The following is a 25,892-nucleotide window of genomic DNA, read 5'->3' on the forward strand; positions in this document are numbered from 1 at the left end:
ACCAGCATAGAGACCTGGCAAAGCAGATGGGAGCAGGAAACTAGGGGCAGATGGACAGCCCGACTCATCGGTCGACTTGACAACTGGTTAAACCGGGAGGCGGGAGAGGTAGATTTCTATCTCACCCAATTCCTGACTGAGAATGGCTTATTCCGCTCCTTCCTCGCAGAGATGAGGAAAGCAGCAGATGGCAACTGCCCCTATGGCGACTTAACCGTCGACGGCGCCCACCACACAATTGTCATATGTGCACGTTGGAGCGCCGAACGATTAGCCTTGGAGCAGAATATCGGAGACATCTCGCCGGAAATCATTGTAGAAAAATGCTGCGAGGGCAGAAGGAGTGGTACTTGGTTGCCTACTACTTGAGGGCGCTCTTACATAAGAAGAAGAAGAAGATGGGCGGCCCATAGACGTTCCACCAACGTTGCTCCAGGTTCCTGCCACGTAGAGCCGAATTGAGGGAGTCCAATTAATGGGAGTTGATGTAGTGGCGCCATCCCGAAGTTATGTCACATGACGGTGCCGGGATGGTTTCAACATGCCACTAGGATGGATTTGAGTTTAGTCGGTAGTGCCTATTCCAACGGTGAGCCCGACACTACAGGGACTGTAACGGGGGACCCAAATGGTAAAGGATTCCTCCAGTGTCCCAGGGTCAGTGTGTAAAGTTAAGCATTCTCAGACCATCAAAAAAAAAAAGAAAAATATTATTATCGCTATTATCGTTATTATCGTCATTATCGCTATTATTATTATTATTATCGTTATTGTTATTAATATCGAAATTTTCCTTATTATTATTATTATTATTACCGTTATTAAGGTTATTATCGTTATTATTATTATTACTGTTGCCGTTATTATCGTCAATATTATTGTCGTTTTTATCATTATTTTCGTTACAATTGTTATTATTATTATCGTTATTACCGTTATTATTGTTATTTAATTATCGTTATTATCGAAATTATTATTATTGCTATTATCGTTATTTTCCTTATAATTATTATCATTATTATAGTAATTATCGTAATTATTTTATTATTATTATACTAATATCCTAATTAACGTTATTATTTTTATTAATGTTATTATTACTTACATTATTATCGTTATTATCGTTATTTTCGATAATATTATTATTATTTTTTTTATTAATATTATTGTTATTATTATTATTATTATTATTACTATTATTATTATAATTATCGTTATTGTCGTTAATATCGAAATTATTTTCATTATTAATATTATTATTACCGATATTAACGTTATTATCGTTAATATTGTAATCGGGAACAAAGCGATTTTCGTTATTTTTGTTTTTATTGTTATTATTAATACTATTATTAACGATATTGTCGCTATTATCGTTATTATTATTATAATTTTTATAATTATTAACGTTATTATTGTTATTATATTTATTGCACTTATCGTTATTATCGCTATACTTATAATCGTTATTATCGTAATTATCATAATTATAATTATTATTATTATCATTATTGTTTCAGTGTTATTATTACTATTATTATTATCTAAATTATCGATATTATCACTTTTATCATTGTTATTGTTATTATTGTTTTTATTATTATTATTACTGTCGTTATTATCGTTATTATTGTTATCACTATTATCGTTATTAACATACTTATCGTTAATATTCTTATTTTTATTATTATTATTATATTAATATTGTTATTAATATTTTCATTATTATTAGTAATATTATACTTATTATCATTATTATCGTTATTATTGTTTGTTATTATTGTCTCTGTTATCGTTATGATTGTTTTCGTTTTTGTCATTATTATCGTTATAATCGATAATATCGTTGTTATGGTTTTTATTTTTATAATAATTATGGTTATTAACGTCATTATCGTTATTATTATTATTGCAATTATCGTTAATATCGTTATTATCGTTGTTATTATCATAATTAATATTATTACTATTACCTTTATTATCATTATAATTGTAATTAATATTATTATTATCTTTATTATCCTTATTATCGTGTTGTTAGTATTGTTATCGTTATTATCGTTATTATTATAATCGTGAGTATTTTCGATATTTACGTTATCATTGTTATTATTGTTATTATACTACTATTATTATGGTTTTTATCATCTATAACGTATTTATTATTATAATTATTAATATTATCATTTTCGTTTTTATCGTTATTATTTTTATTATTGTTAATATTATTATCGTCATTATCGTTATTATCGTATTTGTTGTTCTTATTATTATTATTGTTAATATCATTATAATCGTTATTATTGTTATTAGTGTTATTATTACTACTAATATTATTGTTATTATCGTTATTTTCGTTATTATTATTATTAGTATTATCGTTATGAAAGTTATTATCTTCATTATCCTTTTTATTATCGTTATTATCGTTATTATCGTTATTATTATTATTATTAATTCCGATATTATCGAGATATTTGTTATAAGTGTTATTATTACTACAATTTTTGTCGTTATTATCGTCATTATTCTTATCCTTAAAATCGTTATTTTCGTTATTATTGTTATTAGTCTTATTATTGCTATTATCATTATTGTCATTATCGTTATTATCGTTATTATTACTATAATTTTCGTCATTATCGTTTTTATGGTAATTATCTTTATTATTAATATTATTTTTAACGTTATTGTCATTATTATCGTTATTATCGTCACTATCCCTTTTGCTTTTATTATTATTATCATTATTATTATTTTAATATCGTTATAATCGATATAATCGTTAAAATTATTTTTATTACCGTAATTATCGTTGTTATCGTAATTATAGTATTATTATCGTTATTATTGTTAATAACGTTATAATATATATTTCTATTATTTATCGATGATATCATTAATATAGATGGTATCCTTACTGCTATTGTCGTTATTATCGTTATTATTATTATAATTATTATCTTTGTTATAATTATTATTGTAAATGATATTATTATCGTTATTATCGTTAATATAGTTATTATTATTATCGACATTATTTTCTATATCGTTATTATCGTTAATTTCGTTATTATTTTTATTATCGTTATTATTATTATTATTGCTGTTATTATCTTTATTATCGTTGTTTCATTATCATTTTTATTAATATCATTGGAATTATAGTTATTATCGTCATTATTGTTATAATTGTTATCGTTATTATCGCTATTATTATTATTATCTTTTTTTATTATTATTATTATTATCGTTAATAGCGTTATTACCTTCATTATTGTTATTATTATTATCGTTATTATCGTTAATAAAGATATTATCTTTGTTAATATTATTAATATTGTCGTTATTATCTTTTTTATCCTTATTATCGTTATTAAACTAATTATCGTTATTATTATTATTATTAATTATATTAATTTCGTTTTTATTGTCATTATTATCGTTATAATCGTTATTATGGCTAATGTCGTTATAATTGTTATTATTATTATTATTTTTTAATTATCGTTTTATCGTTATTATTGTTATTATTATTATCCTTATCATCATTAATATTGTTATTTATATAATCGATATTATCGTTATTATCGTTATTATAGTTATCGTTATTGTCGCTATTATCGTTATTATGGTTATTAGTGATATTACAACTATTACTATCGTAATTATTGTTATTATCGTTATTATTATTATTATTATTATTATTATTATTATTATTATTATTATTATTATTAGTATTATTATTATTATTATTATCCTTATTATCGTTATTATTGTTATTATAGTTATTATCGTTATGTTTATTATTCTAATTATTATCTCTATAATTATCGTTTAATAGTTATTAGTGTTATTTATATTATCGTTATTATCGTTACTTTCATTATTATCGTCACTATCGTTATTTTTGTTTTTACTAATATCATTTATCATTATTATCGTTAATCTTATTTACGTTATTATCGTTTTTATCCATGTTTATTATTAATGTTCTTATTATTATTATCGTTATTATCGATAATATTGTTATTATTATAATCGATTTTATCGATATTACTATTATTATGAAAATCGTTAATATCGTAATTATCGTTATTATTTTTATTATATCGTTTTTATCGTTAATATCGTTGTAATCGATATTATCTCTATTATAATTATCGTTATTATCTGTTTTATCATTATTATTGTTATTATTGTTATTGTTATTCCCGATATTACAGTTATCATTATTTTTCTTATTATCGATATTATCATTATTATCGTTGTCATCTTTATTATCGCTAATACTTTTATTATCATTATCGTTAAGACACATATCTTTGTACCTGTTGAAATTATTATTATTATTATTATTATTATTATTATCATTATTATCGTAAATATCATTATTATTTTCATTATTATAATCGATATTATAGGTATTTTTGAATCTATCGATAGTATTAATATTAAAATTATCGTTAACATCGTTGTTATCGATATTAAGGTTAAGATTATAATCCTAATTATCTTTAATATTGTTATTATTATTATCGTTATTAACGTTATTATCGTTGTTATTTTTATTAATGTTATTATTATTATCGTTATTATTTTTATTACTGTAATTATCTTTCTAATTATTATTATTATCGTTATTATCGTATTTATCGTCGTTATAGTTATTATTGTTATTATTATTACTGATATTATCGTTATTATTGTTATTATTATTATAATTATTATCGTTTTTATCATTATTATCATTATTATCGTTATTATCATTATCGTTACTGTCGTTAATATGGTTATTATCATTATTAATATTATTATTATTATCGTTATTACCGTTATTATCGTTAATTTTACTATTACTGTTTTCGTTATTACAGTTATTATTAATACTGTTAGTATCTGTATAATTGTTAATATTGTTATTATTATTATTATTATTATTATTATTATTTTTATTATCGTTATTATCGTTATTAATGTTATTGTTATTATTATTATCATTATCGTTATTCTCGTTAATACTGTTTTATTATTATCGTTATAATCGCTTTTAGTATTATTATTATTATTATTATTATTATCCTTATTTTAATTATTATTGATATTGTTGTTATTATTATTATCGATATTGTCGTTTTTATTGTATTTATTATTATAATTTTTATCGTTATTATATCAATTTTTGTTATTAATTTTATTACTACTACTATTATTATCGTTAATATCGCTATTAATGTTAGTATTATTATTATTATTATTTTCGATATTATCGTTAACATTGTTATTATTATTATTGATATTATCGTTATTACCCTCTTTATCGTCGTTAATGTTTTTAATATTATTGTTATTATCGTTATTATTATAATTATTATATTCATTATCGAAATTATTATTATCCTTATTAACGACATTATCGTTCTTTTCGTTATTATTTTTTTATCACTTTTCTTAATATTATCGTTATTATAGTTACAATCGTTATTATAGTAATTATTTTATTATTATTATTAATATTATCGATATTATCGTTAATATTATTAATATTATTATCGATATTTTCATTTTATCGTTATTATTATTGTAATTATATCGTTATTAGCGTTATTATTGTTTTTATTGTTATTAGTACCATTAATATTATTATCGTTAATTTCGTTATTCTCGTTATTATTGTTATTACTATTATTATTATTATTAGTGTTATTATCTTTATTACCGTTATTATCGTTATTATCGTTTCTATCGATATTCTCGTTATTATCGTTAAAAATATTATCGGTATTACCTTTATTATCGTTGAATATCATCATTATTATTATCGTTATAATCATTATTATTGTTATTATCTTTATTATTGATAATATTGATATTATTACTACTGCTAAAATCGTTATTATCGTGTATTATCGATATTATTATAATTATTATTATCGTTATAATCAATATTGTCGTTATTATTGTTATTATTATTATCGTTATTAACATAATTATTGTTATTAACGTTATAATTATTATTAATTTTACCGTCATTATTGTTATTATTATTACCGTTATTTTTGTTATTATTATTATTATTATTATTATTATTATTATTATTGTTAGTATCGTTATTATTGTTATTATCGTTATTATAGTTATTATTATTATAGGTAATATCGTCATTATCTTTATTATTGTTATTGATATTATCGTTAATATCGTTATTATCGTTGTAGTTTTATTTATTGTTATTATTACTACTAGTATTATAGTTGTAATCGTTATTATTATTATAATTATCGTTATTATAAATAATATTAACTTTATTGTAATTACAATTGTTATTATCGTTATCATCGTTATTATTATTATCGTTATTATCTTCAATATCAGTATTATCCTTACTATTAATATTATTATTATTGTTAATATCTTTATTATCGTTATTATCATTATTATCATTATCATCGTTATTATTTTGTTTATTATTATGATTATTATCGTTGATATCTTTGTTACCCTTATTATTATTAGTATCTTTATTATTTTTATTATCATTATTATCGTTATTATCGTTATAATTGTTACGATTGTTGTTAATATTTTATTATTATCATTAGTATCGATATTGTCGATATAATTATAATTCTTATATTTATTACTATTGTTATTAGGATTTTAATTGTTTTTATTTTTATTATTCTTATTATTATTATGGTTATTATAGTTAATATCGTTACTATCTCTATTATTACTATTATTAATATTGTTATTATCGTTATTATCGTGATTATTGTTAATATTATTTTTATTATTATCGAAATTATCGTTAATATTGTTGTTATTATTATCGATCTTTAATATTATTATTATTATTTTCGATATTATTGTTATTATCGTAATTATTATTATCGTTATTATCGTTATTCTCGTTATTATTGTTTTTATTGTTATTCTTACTTTCATTTTATCGTTATTATCCCTATTATTATTATTACTAGTATTATTGTTGCCGTTAATATTTTTATCATGGTTAGTGTTACTATTATTATTATTACCGTTATTATAGTTATTATCGTTATTATCGTCATTATTATTATTATTATTTTTATTATCGTTATTATTGTTATTATAATTTTATCGTCATTATTATTATTATTATTGTTATTATCGTTATTATTACAGTCGCTATTATCGTTATTATCGTTAATATTTGCTATTATTATTACTGTTACTGTAATTATTATCGTTATTATTGCTATTATCTTTATAATCGTTATTATAATTATTATTATTATTATTATTATTATTATTAAAATTTTTATTGCCGTTAATATTGTTATTATCGTTATTATCGTTATTATGTCTACTATTATTATTATTATTATCGAGATTGTTGTTAATAATGTTATTATTATTATCGATAATATCGTTAATATTGTTATTATTATTGTCGATGTTATCAATTTTATCCTATTTATTTTTATCGTTATTATCGTTATTATCGTTATTATAGTTATTATTTTTATTATTCTTATTACTGCTATTTTATTATCGTTATTATCGTTATTATGATTATTATTATTGTTGTCGTTATTATCTTTATTATCGTTATTATCGTTATTATCCTTATTATTATTAGTATTATTATCTTTAATATCGATGTTATCGTTATTATTATTTTTAATATTATTATTAGTATTGTTGTCGTTTTTATCGTTATCATTTTTATCATTATTAATAATTATTTGTTATTATCGTTAATATCTTTATTATCATTATTATCATTATTATCGATAATATTGTTATTATTTTTATCATAATTATATTTAGTATCGTAATTTTCGTTGTTATTCTTATCGTTATTATCGCTATTTTCGTTATTATCGTTATTATCGTTATTTTCGTTATTAATGTTATTATTATTACTATTATCATCGATGTTATCGTTAATAATGTTATTATTATCGTTATTATTCTTATTATCGTTATTAACATTATCGATAATATCGTTCTTATCGTTATTATTGTTATTATTGTTATCGTTAATAACGTTATTACCGCTACTATTGTTATTATTTTTATTATTACTTCTATTATTGTCGATATTATCGTTATTTTCGTGATTATTATCATTATTGTTATAGCTAATATCGCTTAATACTATAAACCTTATTATCGTTATTATCGATATTATTGTTTTTATTATTATTATTATCATCGATATTATCGTTTTATCTTCATTATCGTTATTATTGTTATTATTACTATTATTATTATCGTTATTATCATTATTAACTTTATTTTCGTTGTTATTATTATAGCTATTATCGTAATTGTCGTTATTACCGTTATTACTATTATTATTACCGTCATTATCGCTATTAATATTATCGTTATTATCGTTACTATCGTTATTATTATTAGTATTATTGTAATTATTATTGTTATAATCGTTGTTATCGTTATTTTCGCAATTAAATTCATTATCGATAATATTATTGTTACTATTATTATCGTTATCATCTTTGTTATAGTCATTATTTTAATTTTTACTATCGTTATTATTGTTGTTATCGTTATTATTGTCATTATTATTATTGTTATTATCGTCATTATTGTTATAATTATTATTATTATTATAGTTATTTTCAATTATATCATTATTATCGAATTTATAGTTATTACTATTAAGGATATTATCGTTGTTGTTATTATTATTATTATCGTCATAATTGTTATTATTATAACGTTACTTTCGTTTTTATCGTTATTTACTTTATTATCGCGTCCCTAATTATATATTATATCTTTATTTTTATTATTATCAAAATCGTTATTATCGTTATTATTGTTATTAATATTGATATTATTATAGTTATTATCATTACAATCGCTATTACCGTTATTATTGCTATTATTATTATACTTATTTTCATTATTATCGTTATTATCGTTTTTATTGTTATTATATTTATCGCTATTAACATTATAATAGTTATTATCGGTATTAATGTTATTATTACTATCGTTATTATCATTATAATCGTTATTATCGTTTTTATTGTTTTTATTATTAACGTTATTATAGTTCATATTGTTATTATCTTTTATTTTATTATTATTATTATTGTTAATACGGTTATTATCGTTATTATCCTGAATATCGTTATTATCGTTATTATTGTAGTCGCTAATATCGTAAATATCGTTGATATCTTTTTTATCTTTATTATCATTAATATTAATATCGTTATTATCGTTATTATTATTATTACTATTTTTGATATTATCGTTATTATTATAATTGTTATTATCGATATTATCGTTGTTATTATTATTATTACTATCGATATTATCGTTAGTATTGTTATTATTTTTATCGATATTATCATTATTATCTTTGTTATCGTTATTATTGTTATTATTATTATCCTAATTATGGATATTATCGTTATTCTTGTTTTTATTATCATTGCTCTTTTCGTTTTTATCAATAATTTCGTTATTATTATTATAATTATTATCGTCATAATCGTTGTTATCGTTATTATAGTTATAATTGTAATTAATATTCTCGTTATTGTCGTTAATATTGTTATTAACTTTAATATAATCATTATTACTATCGTTATTTTTGTTTTTATCGTTATTATTAATATTATTATTATCGTTATTAAAGTATATGTCGTTATTAATTTTAATGTTATTATCGTTTTTATTGTTATTACTATTATTATTATTATTGTTAGTACAGATATTATCGTTATTATCTTCCTTAATATTATAGTGATTATCGTTTTTATCATTATTATTGCCATTTTTGTTATTATTATTAACGATATTATCGACATTATTGTTATCATAATTTTAATTTTATCTCTAATATCTTTATTATCGTAATTATCGTTATTATTGAAACTATTATTATCATAACTCTCGTTAATACCGTTATTATCTTTACTATTATTATTATCGTCATTTTCGAGATTATCATTTTTACTGTTGTTAATATTACCGTCATTATCGTTATTATTGTTACTATTATTATTATCCTTGTTATGATTATGTCGTTATTAACTTTATTACTGTTAGTATTATTACCTTTATTATCGTTAGAATCGTTATTATCTTCATTATTATTATTATTGTTATTATTATCGTTATTATTGTTATTATCGTTAGTATCGTCATTATCGATATAATTATTATTATTATTATTATCGATATTATCGTTTATATTCTTATTATTATTATCGATAGTTTCGCTATTGTAGTTATTATTGTTAACGTTATTTTCGTTATTATCGTTATTATTGTAATTATTGTTATTATTATTATTGTTATTATCGTTATTAATGTTATTACTATTATTATCGTTATTATCGTTATTATTATTATTATAATTATTATTGTTATTATCGTTATTATCGTTCTTATTATTATTACTATTATCTTTATTATCATTAAAACTATTAAATTTTTATCGTTAATATTGTTATTAATATTATTGATTTTATCGATATTACTATTATTATGAAAATCTTTATTATCGTAATTATCGTTATTGTTATTATTATTATTTAGTATTTTATCGTTAATATGGTTGTAGTCGATATTATTTTTATTATAATTATCGTTATTATCTTTTTTATCATTATTATTGTTATTATTATTATTGTTATTACCGACATTACAGTTATCATTTTACTTTATTATTATCGATATTATCATTATTGTCGTTGTTATCTTTATTATCGTTATTAATTTTATTATTATTATCGTTATGACACATATCTTTGTATCTATCGCAATTATTATTATTATTATAATTATCATTATTATTATCGTTATTATCGTTAATGTCGTTATTATTTTCATTATTATTATCGATACTACAGATTTTTTTTGTATCTATCAATATTATTAATATTATAATTATTGTTACTATCGTAATTATCGTTGTCATAGTTATTATTGTTATTATTATTACTATTCTTATCGTTATTATTATTATTGTTATTATTATTATTATCTTCTTTATCATTATAATCATTATTATCGTTATTATCAGTAACGTTATTATCCATAATATCGTTATTAACATTATTAATATCCTTGTTATTATCGTTATTACCGTTATTATCGTTATTATTTTTCTTACTCTTTTCGTTATTATCGTTATTATTATTTCTGTTATTATCTATATTATTGTAAATATTCATTATTAATATTATTATTATCCTTATTTTAATTATTATCGTTATTGTTGTATTATTATTATCGTTATTATCGTTATTATCGTTATTATTGTTATTAGTTTTATTAACACTACTATTATTATCGTTAATATCATTATTATCTTTATTTTCCATATTAGGGTTGCGTCAGGGTTGCTTCAGGGTTTCCCCTGTGGGTAGGGGGAACCCCCCGTGTAAGTAGGTGGCAGTAGAATACTCCCACAGTATTCCCTGCTTGTCGTAAGAGGCGACTAAAAGGGATGGAATGAATGGTTTTTGAATGTTCTTGTATGACTATTCCTCTTTTTTGCTGTTCTATCATATCTTTCCTACTCTTTCTCTCTCTCTCTAGCATTCTTCCTTTCCTTTGCTTTCCAATGGGGAGCCTGGCTCCCAACCCATAATAATATCATGATGAGTTGTTTAGGTAATGTAATCAGCGGGCGTGGGATGGATACCCACGCCACGGCGATGTCAGGTGGTGATAGAGCAGGCCACGCTCCGTCGTCAACAAACGACTGCCAGGAGCTCGGGGTAGGCAACCTAGCCCCAGCTCTGGTCTCGTTGTCAGGAAGGGCACCACAGGTAGGCGACCTGCCCTGCGGTGTATCTAACATGCCAGGAAGTAAAAGAACGGATGAGGAACATCTGGAGGAATGGAAAAGTTTGCCAGAGCCGTGCATTGGGTGCGGCTTTTCGGACAGAGGTCTCCTATCAGCTGTAGGAGGATTAAACGGGCGAAGCCTATTATCTACTCCACTGAAGAAGAGGGGCAGGAGTTGACGTGGCCTGCTAGAACACGTTAGGCCTGACAGTGGCCCAGCTGCCTCAAGTGGAGACCTGCAGGCTATTGGAGATTGCCACGAGACAAATACAGATAAATGACGACGAGAGAAGGAAGTGCGGAAACATCAATGGATCTATCTCGGGGAAGATGAAGATTTCCAATAGCTACGTAGTGAAGATCTATGAGATACTACTAGACAGATTCCAAGCAGGAGATGGGGACCTCCGTCAACACAGGAGGCAATTGTGCAGCTGAAGGCGGAATTGAGAGCCCTGGAACCGCGCAACAAAGAGATGGCAGAGGAACTTGCCCGCCTTAAAAAGGAAAGGGCGAAGGAACCAAGACCAGTTGCTGCGAGGAGCGAATCAACGACTCCGGAGATTCAGCAACTGATCAAGTCGATCAAGCAAATGACGGAGGCAGTCCGTTATAGCCAGCAAAACTCGCAGCAGCCGCAACAACAGCAGCAACAGCTGCGACAGCAGCCGCAAAACCAACAGCAGCAGCAGTGAGAGCCGCAGCAGCGACAACAGCAGCAGCAGCAGCAGCAGCAGCAGCAGCAGACATCGAGTGGTTAAGCCAGTGTAGCTGGCGTGCCACACTAGGGCCCCATAGTCCTAGCTGTATCCACTCGTGCTCCTGAGAATCAGGTAAGTGTAGTTAGGACACTAACCCCGCAGGGCGATTTTGTGCAGGTACTTGGCCGAAAGGAGAGACGGGCCCAGATGACGGAGGCGAATCCACTCCCCCGAGCTACATCAAGAAAGGAAGGCAACGACCCTCAACTTGCGGGGATAGGTGGCCCCAAAGAAGGGAAAGAAAAAGAAGAGTGGCGCGCACCGTAGAAAAAGGAACAGGCAGAGAGAAGGAGAAGTTACGGCTGTCTCCCTGTCCTGTGTCGAAGAGATGACCTATAGGGACGCATTTGGCCGGGCGGCAAACTCGGTCAACCTGAAGGACCTGGGGATCAACAATATGCCCGGTAAGAGAGGCCACACAGGTGCCTTTATTTGGAAGATACGAGGCAAAGGTGCGAACGAGAAGGCTGACCGGGTGGCGGAGGCATTCAGAAATGCTGTTCCAGGAGCAAAATTACTCGTCCCGTGCGCACGAGCACCATAAAGTTTTATGGTTATACCCGTTAGTGGGCCTATACCAGTGGGACTATACCAGTTGGTGGGCCTGGATGCGATGGCAAACGGGACCATTATTAGGAACGCGCTTCTGGACCCCAACCTGATCAAGATAGGGGAAATAAGGATTGGCAGGGGTAGACTAGGAGAGGCCATCGTCTCCGCGCCTGTGCCTGTCACGCGTGCGGCCCTGGATAGGGGCAAAATACAAATGGGGCTTTCGACGGTGAGGGTGCGCGAACTTAGGCAGCCCCCACTCAGATGCCCTCGATGCCTCGCGAGAGGACTTATTACGGCGATGTGCCCGGCTGAGAAGTCCAGGACAGACGACTGTTACGCCTGCGGGAAAACGAGACACATAGCCAAAATGTGTACGGACAAGGCATCGTGCCCTGTCTGTACAGATGCCGGCCGGAAGCCGACCAACCACCGTGCCGGTTCTTGGGAGTGCCCGGTAGTGCCTCCCAGGAAATGGGTGGACAAGGTGTATGCAGGGGCACCAAACGTTTGCCCCGAACAAACAAGAACACAGGAAGACTGGAACAAGACCGCTAACAAATTTGGGAAGAATAATGGTAAAGCGACCGAGAAGAGAAAGGTACATGAAGAAATGGAGGTGCAACAAAGTGTTCCAGGCACCTCAGTAGAGGTAGTTACAGTGGAGGATCTATAGACAATGGCCTCCGTTGTAATACATGTTAATCTGAACCTCGCACGCCGTGCACAGGACTTGCTGGCACAGCACATGCGCGAGGACATTGTGGAGCTTGCGGTCATTGCGGAACCATGATGGGTTCCTCCGGGGGATGAGAGGTGGCTCTCATCCCTAGGAGGGACCGCACTCTCCGCGGTGCTCGTGGGCGAGAGTACGAGCCTGGTGCGTCGGGATCTCTTTTACATTGCCATTAAATGGGGGGACTCGCTGGTAGTTTCAGTCTACTTTCCTCCCAGCGAGAACATCACGATGTTCAGTAGACTCCTTGATGAGCTCGAAGAGCTCCTAGGAACATTCCCCGCTCTCCCGGCACAGGTGGCGGGCGAATTTAATTCCCGGTCCAGCAGATGGGACCCAGAAGGAAGGAGCAACCGTAGAGGTAATTTGCTATGCATCTGGGCCAACAGAGTGAACCTGGATCTGCTGAGCCGAGTTGGCTGTCCCACGTGCGTTCGACCACAAGGGTCGAGCGTTATAGATCTAACGTGGGGCACGCCGGCGGCCGGCGTCCGCCTCTAGGACTGTAGGGTGGAAGAGGCTGAGTCCCTCTCGGACCACCAATATATCAGATATAGTTATAGGCACGAGGCTCCAGTGGTCCGAAATTCTCGTCCGCGAGATAAAAAGCGCCTTCGATGGAAGGTTAACGCTTTATATGAGGTCTACCTTGCTGCGGCCCTCATTTCAGGAGAGAAGACAGGTGGAAATATGTACGGAGCGAGTATGACCGGAGTGGATTGTGTGGAGAAGATGGTGAAGTGGGCACAGTCCACAATGAAAGAAGCATGCGACATGGCCATGCCCCGGGTGAGGGGGTAAACCCGCAATAATAAGTGTACTTACTGGTGGTCGGACGAACTAAGGAACCTGAGGGCCGCTGCGACGGCCACCGTAAGGAAACTGTCCAGAACCAGGAAGAAGAAGAAGAACAGTGAAGAAATAGTGCAGTTCCTGGACGCTCGAAGGGACGCAAGGAGAGCACTAAATAAGTTGATCCGGGAAGCCGAGAAGAACTCGTGGAAGGACCTGTTGGACTCCAAAGAGGATGACCCATGGGACAGATCCTATAAACAAGTATTAGGGATATTTAGACCTTATGCCCTACCAGTAGCTGAAACCCTAGAAGTTGAAATACTGGATAATATCCTCTCCGAGTTATTCCCAGGAGGAACGGGAACTGGTCAGCCGCAGGATCCCGCACACTCAGGGGTGGTTATCTTTGTGGAGGATGTCTTGGATGCCGCCAGGAAAGGGACAGGAAGAAAGGCTCCTAGATATATGGAATACCGGGTGTGGTTGTGCGTGCTGCGTCGACACATTTTGGGAAAGGGTTGGCGCGGTGCTTCTCTGCATTCTTGACGGCAGGAAGGTTCCCGACACCGTGGAAGATAGCGAGGCTCGTCCTTATCAGAAAGATTAAGGACGCGCCCCCGAACTCACCAGGGTCATATAGACCCATATGCGTGATTGGCGAACTGGGAAAACTATTCGAGCGGGTAGTTGTTGGTCGGATCAACAGCTACTTAGAGGAGACTCGGATCCTGGCGCCATCACAGTATGGGTTTAGGATGGGGTGATCAACCGTGGATGCTAACCTCGAGGTGAAAAACTTCGTGGAGGCATCGACGCGAGACAAGAATGTCGTTATACTGTTGTGTTTGGATATCTCGAACGCCTTCAACTCCCTACCGTGAGCTGTCATTGTGAGGGCGATGGAGCGAGAGTACTTTCCATGCTACCTGGTGAATATCATCAGGAGCTACCTGATGATATCGCGCCATAGTGTTCAAAGACAGACATGGCCGCGAGGTGGAAAGACACATTTTCTGTGAAGTACCACAGGGATCCGTCTTGGGCCCTACGTTGTGGAACATTGCCTATGACAGTGTCCTTCGAACCCCGATGCCAGGAGGCTTCCGTGTTGTCTTCTTTGCGGATGACACGGCCCTGCTGTCATCGGTATGGGACCTGTCACAGGCCATCATGAATGCCGAACGGGACCTTGACGTAATAGTCAAGGAAATTGAGGGATTGGGTCTTAAAGTGGCACCGCAAAAGACGGTAGCAATGGCCTTCCCTGCTTCTGCCCTCCGTACACGCAGGAATGTCCCGCTCCCTAAAATTTGCTTTAGAGGGGTTTCCGTAGTAGTTAAGACCAGGGTAAAGTACCTGGGAATAATTATAGACTCTAGAATGTCGTTCAGGCCCCACTTCGAGGCCCTAATCCCTAAAGCGGAGGGTATTCTTCGGTCCCTTAGGAGGCTCCTTCCGAACCTCCATGGACCGGGGGAGAATAGGCGACGGCTATACGGCAGCGTGATCCACTCGGTGCTCCTTTATGGGGCGCCGGTGTGGTGGCGTGCTGTCGCGGAAGACACGAGAATCGGGCGGGCTGTTCGAAGCCTCCAGAGGAAGGTGGCGATCCGGGTGTGCTGTGCATACCGGACGGTCTCCTTCCATGCGTCTATGATGATTGCGGAGATTATCCTCTTATGCATCTGGCACCCCGACTGGCGGAGACGTATGCGGCTATTAGAGACGCGGAGGAACCTGTTTCCCCGCGTGCTAAGGCGGTATTGGGTGCTCTTGCCAGAAGGAGGGCAGTAGAGGCATGGAGGGCTGAGGAGATTGAGCTTCTTGAGTCCCCGGCGACAACGGGAGAACGCGTGCGGACGGCTGTTGCCGAATGGTTGGCTGAGTGGATTGAAAGGCCGTTCTGTATAAGTACGACATTTCATACCACGCAGCTGATGACCGGCCATGGCTGTTTTGCGGCGTATCTTTTTAAAATTAGGAAGATACCCACCCCGCAGTGCCTCCACCGCGGAGAGGGTGAAGATACGGCAGAGCACACCCTGGTCGACTGCCCAGCGTGGACGGATGACAGGAGTGAGTTGGTGAACACGATGGGGGGAGGACAGCTGTCCCTTCCCGCGATTGTCAGGGCCTCTCTGACAGTTCCGGGAGGATGGGCTGCCTTTCGAACCTTCGCCGGACAGGTTATGCGTGCCGAAGAGGACGCTGAAAGGCGCAGAGAACGGGCGCGGAAAGGACGTGTTTGTGAGCGTGCGGAATTGCGTGATGACGGGAGTGCGAACGATAGGCCGCATAGGAGAGTTGCTCCAGAGTGACCACCTCGGGCAAGGCTCCGAACGGCTCAGGCGGCGCCTGACTCAATCGTCGCCTCTACATAGACGTAAGGATGAGAATGAGCCTGGTGAGAGCACCATGGGGTGAGGGTCAGGCCAATATGTATATAGTTAGGGATTAATTGCGTCTCCAGGGACTCGTCGGTCCCTGTCGATTGCGCCGTAGTAGTATGAATATGGATGGGTGCATGGATGAGAGCAAGGCGAATGCCGGCCTGGCTCACCGAGGAGGGGTACTGGGTGAATTTGTAATACGCATATGCGTAATTCCGCCCATTCCCCCTCTCTCCACTGCATAGTAGTAATAGGAATCAGGAGGATTTTTAGTCGGTAGGCGATCCGTCCCTGGGAGCAATCCCTGGCGGGTTGAATCCGGCACTCCCCCGAGTACCGGTCTCGGGCGGCCTATGAAGGTTTTTTCCTCCTGACATATCAAAAAAAAAGGGTTGCATCAGGGTTATCGTTATTATCGTTATTATCGCTATTATTTTTATTATAATTATTATTATTATCTATATTATCGTTAGCATTGTTATTATTATTATTGATATTATCGTTATTATCTTCTTTCTCGTCCTTAATGTTATTATTATTATTGTTACTATTGTTACTATTGTTATTATTATAATTATAATTATCGTAATTATCATTATTATCGTTGGTATCGTTACTAGTGTTATGATTGTTATCATTACTACTATTATAATCGTTATGTTTGATATTATCGTTATTATTATCATTATTATTATCATTTTTATCGTAATTATCGTTTTTATCGCTAATATTGTTATTATTATTATTATCATTACCGTTATTGTCGTTCATATTGTAAATATTATTATCGATGTGATTGTTTATAAATATTATTATTTTTATCTTGAATTACGTTATTATCGTAATTACTTTTATTATTGATATTAATACTACAATTATTATCGTTTTTATCGCTATTATTGTTATTATAATTACTATTATTATCTATAATATCGTTAGCATTGTTATTATTATTATTGATATTATCGTTATTATCTTCTTTCTCGTCGTGAATATTATTATTATTATTGTTATTGTCGTTAATATTGTTATAATTATTGTCTTTATTATCGTTATTATCATTAATATTTTTATTATTATTATTAATAATATCATTATAATTGTTACTATCATTAATATAATTATTATTTTAATCGTTATTAACGTAATTATCATTATTACCGTTATTATTAATATAATCGTTATTCTTATTCTTATTCTTATTATTATTATTATTTTTATTATTATTATTATTATTACCCTTATTATCATTATTTTTGTTATTATTATTATCGATGTTATCGATATTATCCTGATTATCAATACCGATATTATCGTTATTATCGCTATTAGTGATATTATTGTTTTTATTATCGATTTTATTATCGTTATTAACGTTATTATCGTTATTATTATTACTATTTTTATTATTATTGTCGTTATTATTATTATCGTTATTATCGCTATTATCTTTATTACTGTTATTATTATTATTATTATTATCGATACTATTGTTAATATTGTTAATATTATTATCGATATTATCGATATTATCGTTATCATTAATATCGTTATTATCGTAATTATTATTATTAGTATTATTATTCTTGATATTTTTATCGTTATTATCGTTATTATGATTATCGTTTTTAACGGTATTATCGTTAATATCGTTATTATATATATTAGTATTTATATTATTATCATTATTATCATAATTATCGTTATTATTATTTTTAGTATAGTCATTAATATCGTTAATATTATTATCATTATCATCGTACTTATCGTTATTACCGCTATCATAATTATAATTAAAGTTGTTATTCTATTTATTATAATTATTATTATGATCGTTATTATCGTTAATATCGTTATTGTCTTTATTATTATTATTAGTATTATCGTAAATATAGTTATTATCGATATTTTTGTTACTACTATTATCGTTATATTCAGAATTATTATAGTCATTATTATCGGTAATATTATAATCGTTATTATCGTAATCATCTTTATTAACTTTACTATCGTTAATATTATTAAAGTAATTACCGTTATTATTGTTTTTATTATTATTCATTACGACATAATCGTAATTATTATTTTCGATATTATCGTTATTATTGTTATTATTTTTACTATTATTATTATCATTATCGTTATTATCTTTATTATTCTTATGATTGTTAATATCAATATTATTATTATTATCATTATTAACGTTATTATCTTTATTATCGTTATTATTATTATTGCCCTTGCCCTTATTATTATTAATATTATTGTCGTTATTACCTTTATTATCTTTGTTATCGTCATTATTATTATCGTTATTATCTTTATTATCGGTATTATCGTTACAATCGTTATTACGATTACCGTTATTATCTTTTTTATCGGTATTATCGTTAATATCGTTATTATCTTTATTATTATCATTATTATCATAGTTATTATCATTATTAACTTTATTATTGTTAATTTTGATATTATTACTACTGCTAAAATCGTTGTTATCGTAATTATCGTTATTATTATTAATAATACTATCATTATTATCGTTATTAACGTTACTATCATTATTATGATCGTTATTATATTTATTATCGTTATTATTGTAATTAATATTATTATTATTAATATCTTTATTATCTCTCTTATTGGTATTATCGTTATTATTGTTATTATTATTATTATTATTATCGTTATTATCGTTATTATTATTAACGTTATTGTCGTTATTATCGTTATTATGATTATCGATATTATCGTCATTATCGTTATTATTATTATAGTTATTGTACTTATTATCTTTATTATTGTTATTATCGTTATTATTGTTATAGTTATTATAAATTTTATTTTCGTTATTGTCGTTAATATCGTTATTATTGTTATTTTTACTATTATCTTTATTGTCATTAATATCGTTATTATTGTTATTTTTACTATTATCGATATTATCGTTAATATCGTTATTAACTTTATTATCGTTATTATTATTATCGTTATTATCGTAATTATCGATATTATCTTAGTTATCATTATTATCGTTATTATAATTATCATTACCCTCATTATCATTATTATTATTATCCCTATTATCGTTATTATCATTATTATTCTCAATGCGATTATTATTATTAATATGGTTATTATCAATATTTTCGTTATCATCGTTTTTATTTTTATTATTATTATTATTATTATCGATATGATCGTTAATAATGCTAATTTTATTATCGATATTATCGTTATTATCGTTAATATTAATATCGTTATTATCATTATTAACGATATTATTGTTATTATAGTATTTATTACTGTTATTATTATCGTTATTGTCCTTATTATCGTTATTATTAAAATTATTCTTATTGTCGTTATTATTTTTATTATCTCTATTTTCGTTATTATCGTTTTAATTAATATTTTTATTACTATTAATATATTAATTATCGTTATTATTATTACTATAGATATTATGATTATTATTATTATTATTGTTATTATCGTGATTTTTATTTTTACATTTAACGTTATAATCGTTATTATTATAATGTTTATTATCCTTATTATATTTGTTATACTTATTATTATTATTATTATTATTATTATCGATACTATCGTTAATATTTTTATTATTATTATCGATATAATCATTATCGTTATTATTATTATCAATAAAATCGTTTTTATCGTTATTATTGTTAGTACTGTTATAATTAATATTATTATTATCATTATTATCGTTCTTATATTATTTATTTTTAATATTGTTATTATTAGTTTTATTATTATCGTTATTATCGTTATTGTCGATGTTATTTTTATTATTATTAATATTATTATATTTCTTATGATAATATTCGTTATAATCGTTAGTATATTTATTATTATTATAGTTAGTGATTTTAATATCGTTATTATATTTATTTTTATTACTATATTATTGTTATTAACGTTATTATTGTTGTTATCTTTAATATCGTTGTTATCGTTATTATTGTTATTATTATAATCGTTATTATCGTTTTTATCGTTATTGTTGTTATTTTTATTAATATTATTATCGTATTATTGTTAATATTGTTTTATTATTATCGCTATTATTGTCAATATCGTTATTATCGTTATTATTATTATTATTTTTAATGTCGTCCTTATGTTTATTATCTTTATTATGGTTATTATTATTATCGTTATTATCGTTATTATCGTTGATATCTTAACATCGTTATTATTATTATTATTATTATCGTTATTATCTTTATTATTATTATTTTTGTTATTATTATTATCGTTGAAACCGTTATTATCCTTACTTTCGTTATTTTTATTATTAATATTAATGTAATTATCGTTGTTATCGTTATTATTGTTAATATTATTATCGTTAATATCGTTATGATCGTTATTATTGTTATTATTATTATTATTAATTTCAATATTATCGTTAATATTGTTATTTTTATTATCTATATTAACGTTATTCTCGTTATTACCCTTATTGTCCGAACTATCGTTAATATCGTTATAATCTTTATTATTATTCATATTATAATAGTTATTATCGTAATTATAGTTATTATTATTATTAATATTGTTGTTATTATCTTTAATATTGTTATCGTTATAATCTTTATTATCGTTATTAATGTTAATATTACTATTATTATTATCCTTATTATCTTTATTATTATTATCGTTATTATCGTAATAATTCTTATTATCGTGATTACTACTATAATTTCCACCATTATCGTTATTATTATTATCTTTCTTATCGTTATTATCGTTATTGTTTATATAATCGCCATTATTATTATTATTATAATCATCATTATCATATTATTGTTACTATCGATATTATTATTATTATTATTTTACTTATTTTCATTTTCATGTTTATCGATATTATCGTTATGATGGTTAATATTGTTATTTTTGTTATTATTAATATCGCTATTATCGTAAATATAGTTATTATTATTATCGATATTATCGTTATTATCGTTATTATTATTATTGTTAAAATCGTTTTTATCGTTATTATAGTTACTATTGTTATTATCACTATTATTATTATCGTTATTATCATTATAATAGCTTTTATTCATATTAATGCTATTATAAATTCTATTATTATAGTTATTATCGTTATTATTGTTATTATTGTTATCGTTAGAATCATTATTATCGTCATTATTTATATTATTACAATTATTATTATTGTTAAAATCGTTATTAACCTTATTATCATCATTATCGTTATTATCGTTATTTTTGTTATTATTATTAACGTTATTATCGTTATTAATGTTTTTATTGCTATTATTATTATTATTATTATGGATATTATCAATAATGACGTTATTATTATTATCGATATTATCGTTCCTATCCTTATTATTATGATCGTTAATATTGTTAATGTCGTTATTATCGTTATTATTATTTTCGTTATTAACGGTAATATCGTTCTTGTCTTTATTACTATTATTATTATTATCTTAATTATCGTTTTTATCGTTATTAATGTTTCTACTATTATCATTATTATCATTATTATTGTTTTTACTATTATTACAGTTAATATCGTTATTATCTTTATTGACGTTATTATAGTTATTATTTTTTTTATGGAATGAATTATTTTCGTCATTATCGTTAAAATTGTAATTATAATTATCGATATTATCGTTATTGTAGATAAAATTACTATCGTTATTATCGTTATTTTCGTTATTGTTATTACTAATGTTATCAGTATTGTCGTTATTATCTTCATTATCGTTATTATTGTTATTATTATTATCGTTTTATCGTTATTATCGTTATTATCGTTATTATGATTATCGTTATTATTGTTAATATCGTTATTATCTTTATTATTATTAATATTATTTTCGTTATTGTCGTAATTATCGTTATTATTATTTAAATAATTGCCGTTATTATCGTTAATAATACTATCGTTATTACTTTGATTATCGGCATTATCTTTATTCTTGTTATTAATATTATTATTATTATTACCTTTATTATCGTCATTATTGTTTTTATTAATATCGTTATTTTCGTTATTATCCTTATTATTGCTATTATTATTATTAGAATTATTACCGATAATATCAATAATAATGTTATTATTATCACCGATATTATCGTTATTATCCTTATTATTATTATCGTTACTATTTTTATAGTAACGTTAATTCCGATGTTATCATTATTATTATTATTATTATTTACGTATATATCGTTTTTATCGTTATTAACGTTACTTCTAGTATCGTTATTATTGTTATTATTGTTATTTCTATACATTTATCTTTATCGTTATTATCTTTTTTATTGTTATTCTCTTTATTTTCTTTTCTTTATTATTATTATTATCGATATTATCGTTAATATTATTACTATTTTTATTGATATTATCTTTATTATTGTTGTTATTATTATAGTTATTATCGTTATTATCGTTGTCAGTGTTATTATTGTTATTATTTCTGTTATTATTATCGTTTTTATCTTTATTATCGTTATTTTTATTATTATTATTATTGTCGATATTAACATTATTTACGTTTTTATCGTTATTATGATTATCGTTATTTTCGTTAATATCGGAATTACCGTTTATATAGTTATTATCTTTATTATTAGTAATATTATTATCGTTATTATCGTAATTATCGTTATTATTGTTACTATCAGTATTTTTATTTTTACTCTTATAGATATTATCATCATATTTATTATCGTTATCATAGTTATTATCGATATTATTTCTATAAGTATTATTATTATTATTATTATCTATATTAACAATAATAATGTCCTTATTATTATAGATATAATCGTAATTATCCTTATTATGATTATCGTTAACATTGCAATTATCGTTATTATCTTTCTTATTTTTTTTATTTATATACTTATTATCGTTATTATCATTATTATAGTTATTTTCGTTATTATTATTAATATTATTATCGTTTTAATCCACAATATCGTTATTGTCGTTAATATTATTATTATTTTTATTGCCGTTATTATCGTTATTATCTTCATTATGATTATTAGTATTAAAGTTATTATCGTCATTATCATCATTATTATCATTGTTATTATATATATTATCCTTATTATTGTTATTAATATTATTATTAATATTATCATTATTATAGTTATCATTACTATTATTATTTAATTATTTACGTAATTATCATTATTAATATTATTAATATTATCGACATTATCGTTATTATCGTTATAATCGTTATTATTATTACGATTATTATCCTCATTATCGTTATTTTTGTTACTAACGATATTATTATTAATATTATTATCGTAATTATCGTTATTAATATTATAGCAATTATTGTTATTAACGTTGTTTTAGTTATTATCGTTATTATTATAATCTTTATTATCGCTATTTAGGTTATTATCTTTATTATTATTTTTATTGTCATCGTTATTATCGTAATTATCGGTACAATTATTATTATTATTATTGCCGTTATAATTATTATTATTATTATTATTGCCGTTATTATCGTTAATATTATTATATTTATTATCGATATTATTGTTACTTCTATTTTATTCTTATTAACATTATTATCGTTAATATTGATATTATAATAATTATTATTATTATTAAAATTATCGATATTATCGTTAATATCCTTATTAACGTTATTATCTTAATTATTATTATTGCTATTATCGTTAATATGATTATTATTATCGTTATTATCGAAAATTCTATTATCATTATCTATATTATCGTTGTTACCGTTATTATTACTATCGTTAAAATCGTTTTTTTCGTTATTATTGTTATTACTGTCATTATTACTACTGTTATTATCTTTAAAATCTTTATAAAAGTTATTATTCTTAATATTGTATTATTACTTCTATTATTATCGTTATTGTCGTTACTAACGTTATTATTGTTACAATTATCATCGTTAGAATGATTAATATCGTCATTATCTTTATTATTACTATTATTATTATTGTTATGTTCGTTATTATCGTTATTATCATTATTATCGTTAGTAACGTTAATTTTATTGTTATATGTATTATTCTTATTGTTATTATTATAATTATGAATATTGACGTTATTATTATTATTACTATTGTCGTTATTGTCGTTATAATTATAATAGTTATAATCGTTATTATCGTTATTATTGTTATTGTTAATATTATTATTATCGATATTATCAATAGTATTGTTATTATTATTATCATTGCTATCGTTAATATCTTCGTTATTATCGTTATTATCATTATTATTATGATTATTTTTATTGTCCTTATTATCTTTATTATCTTTATTATGATTATTTTTAATATCGCTATTATCGTTACTATCGTTATTATCATTATTATCGTTATTATTATAATCGGCATTATCGTTTTTATCGTTATTATCATTATTATGATTATCGTTATTAACATTACTATTGTTAGTATTATTATCGTTATTACCGTTATTGTCGTTATAATTATTATTAATATTTTCATTATTATTTTTATTATCTTTATTATCGTTATTATTGTTATATTACTACTATTATTATCGTTAATATCATTATTAACTTTACTGTGCTTATTATTATTATCGATAATATCGTTACTATCGTTATTATTATTATCGTTTTTATTGTAATTATTGTTATTATCTTTATCCTTAAAATTATTTTTATCGTCATTATCGTTATTGTTATTATTGTTATTATAGTCATTATCGTTATTATTGTAATTATTATTATTGTTATTATAGTTATTATTGTTTTAATTTTACTGTTATTATCGTTATAC

General features: G+C 26.7%; 1 protein-coding gene across 1 annotated transcript; it reads left to right on the forward strand.

The window, feature by feature from the left end:
• Positions 1 to 15,316: 15,316 nt before the first annotated feature.
• LOC124432620 lies at positions 15,317 to 16,988 on the forward strand. The gene is made up of 3 exons (XM_046981631.1): positions 15,317 to 15,418; positions 15,700 to 16,017; positions 16,173 to 16,988. The coding sequence occupies exons 1-3, from the start codon at positions 15,317 to 15,319 to the stop codon at positions 16,986 to 16,988; spliced, it is 1,236 nt and encodes a 411-aa protein (XP_046837587.1).
• The last annotated feature ends 8,904 nt before the right edge of the window (positions 16,989 to 25,892 follow it).

Source organism: Vespa crabro, unplaced genomic scaffold, assembly GCF_910589235.1.
Source record: "Vespa crabro unplaced genomic scaffold, iyVesCrab1.2, whole genome shotgun sequence".
Classification (NCBI taxonomy): domain Eukaryota; kingdom Metazoa; phylum Arthropoda; class Insecta; order Hymenoptera; family Vespidae; genus Vespa; species Vespa crabro.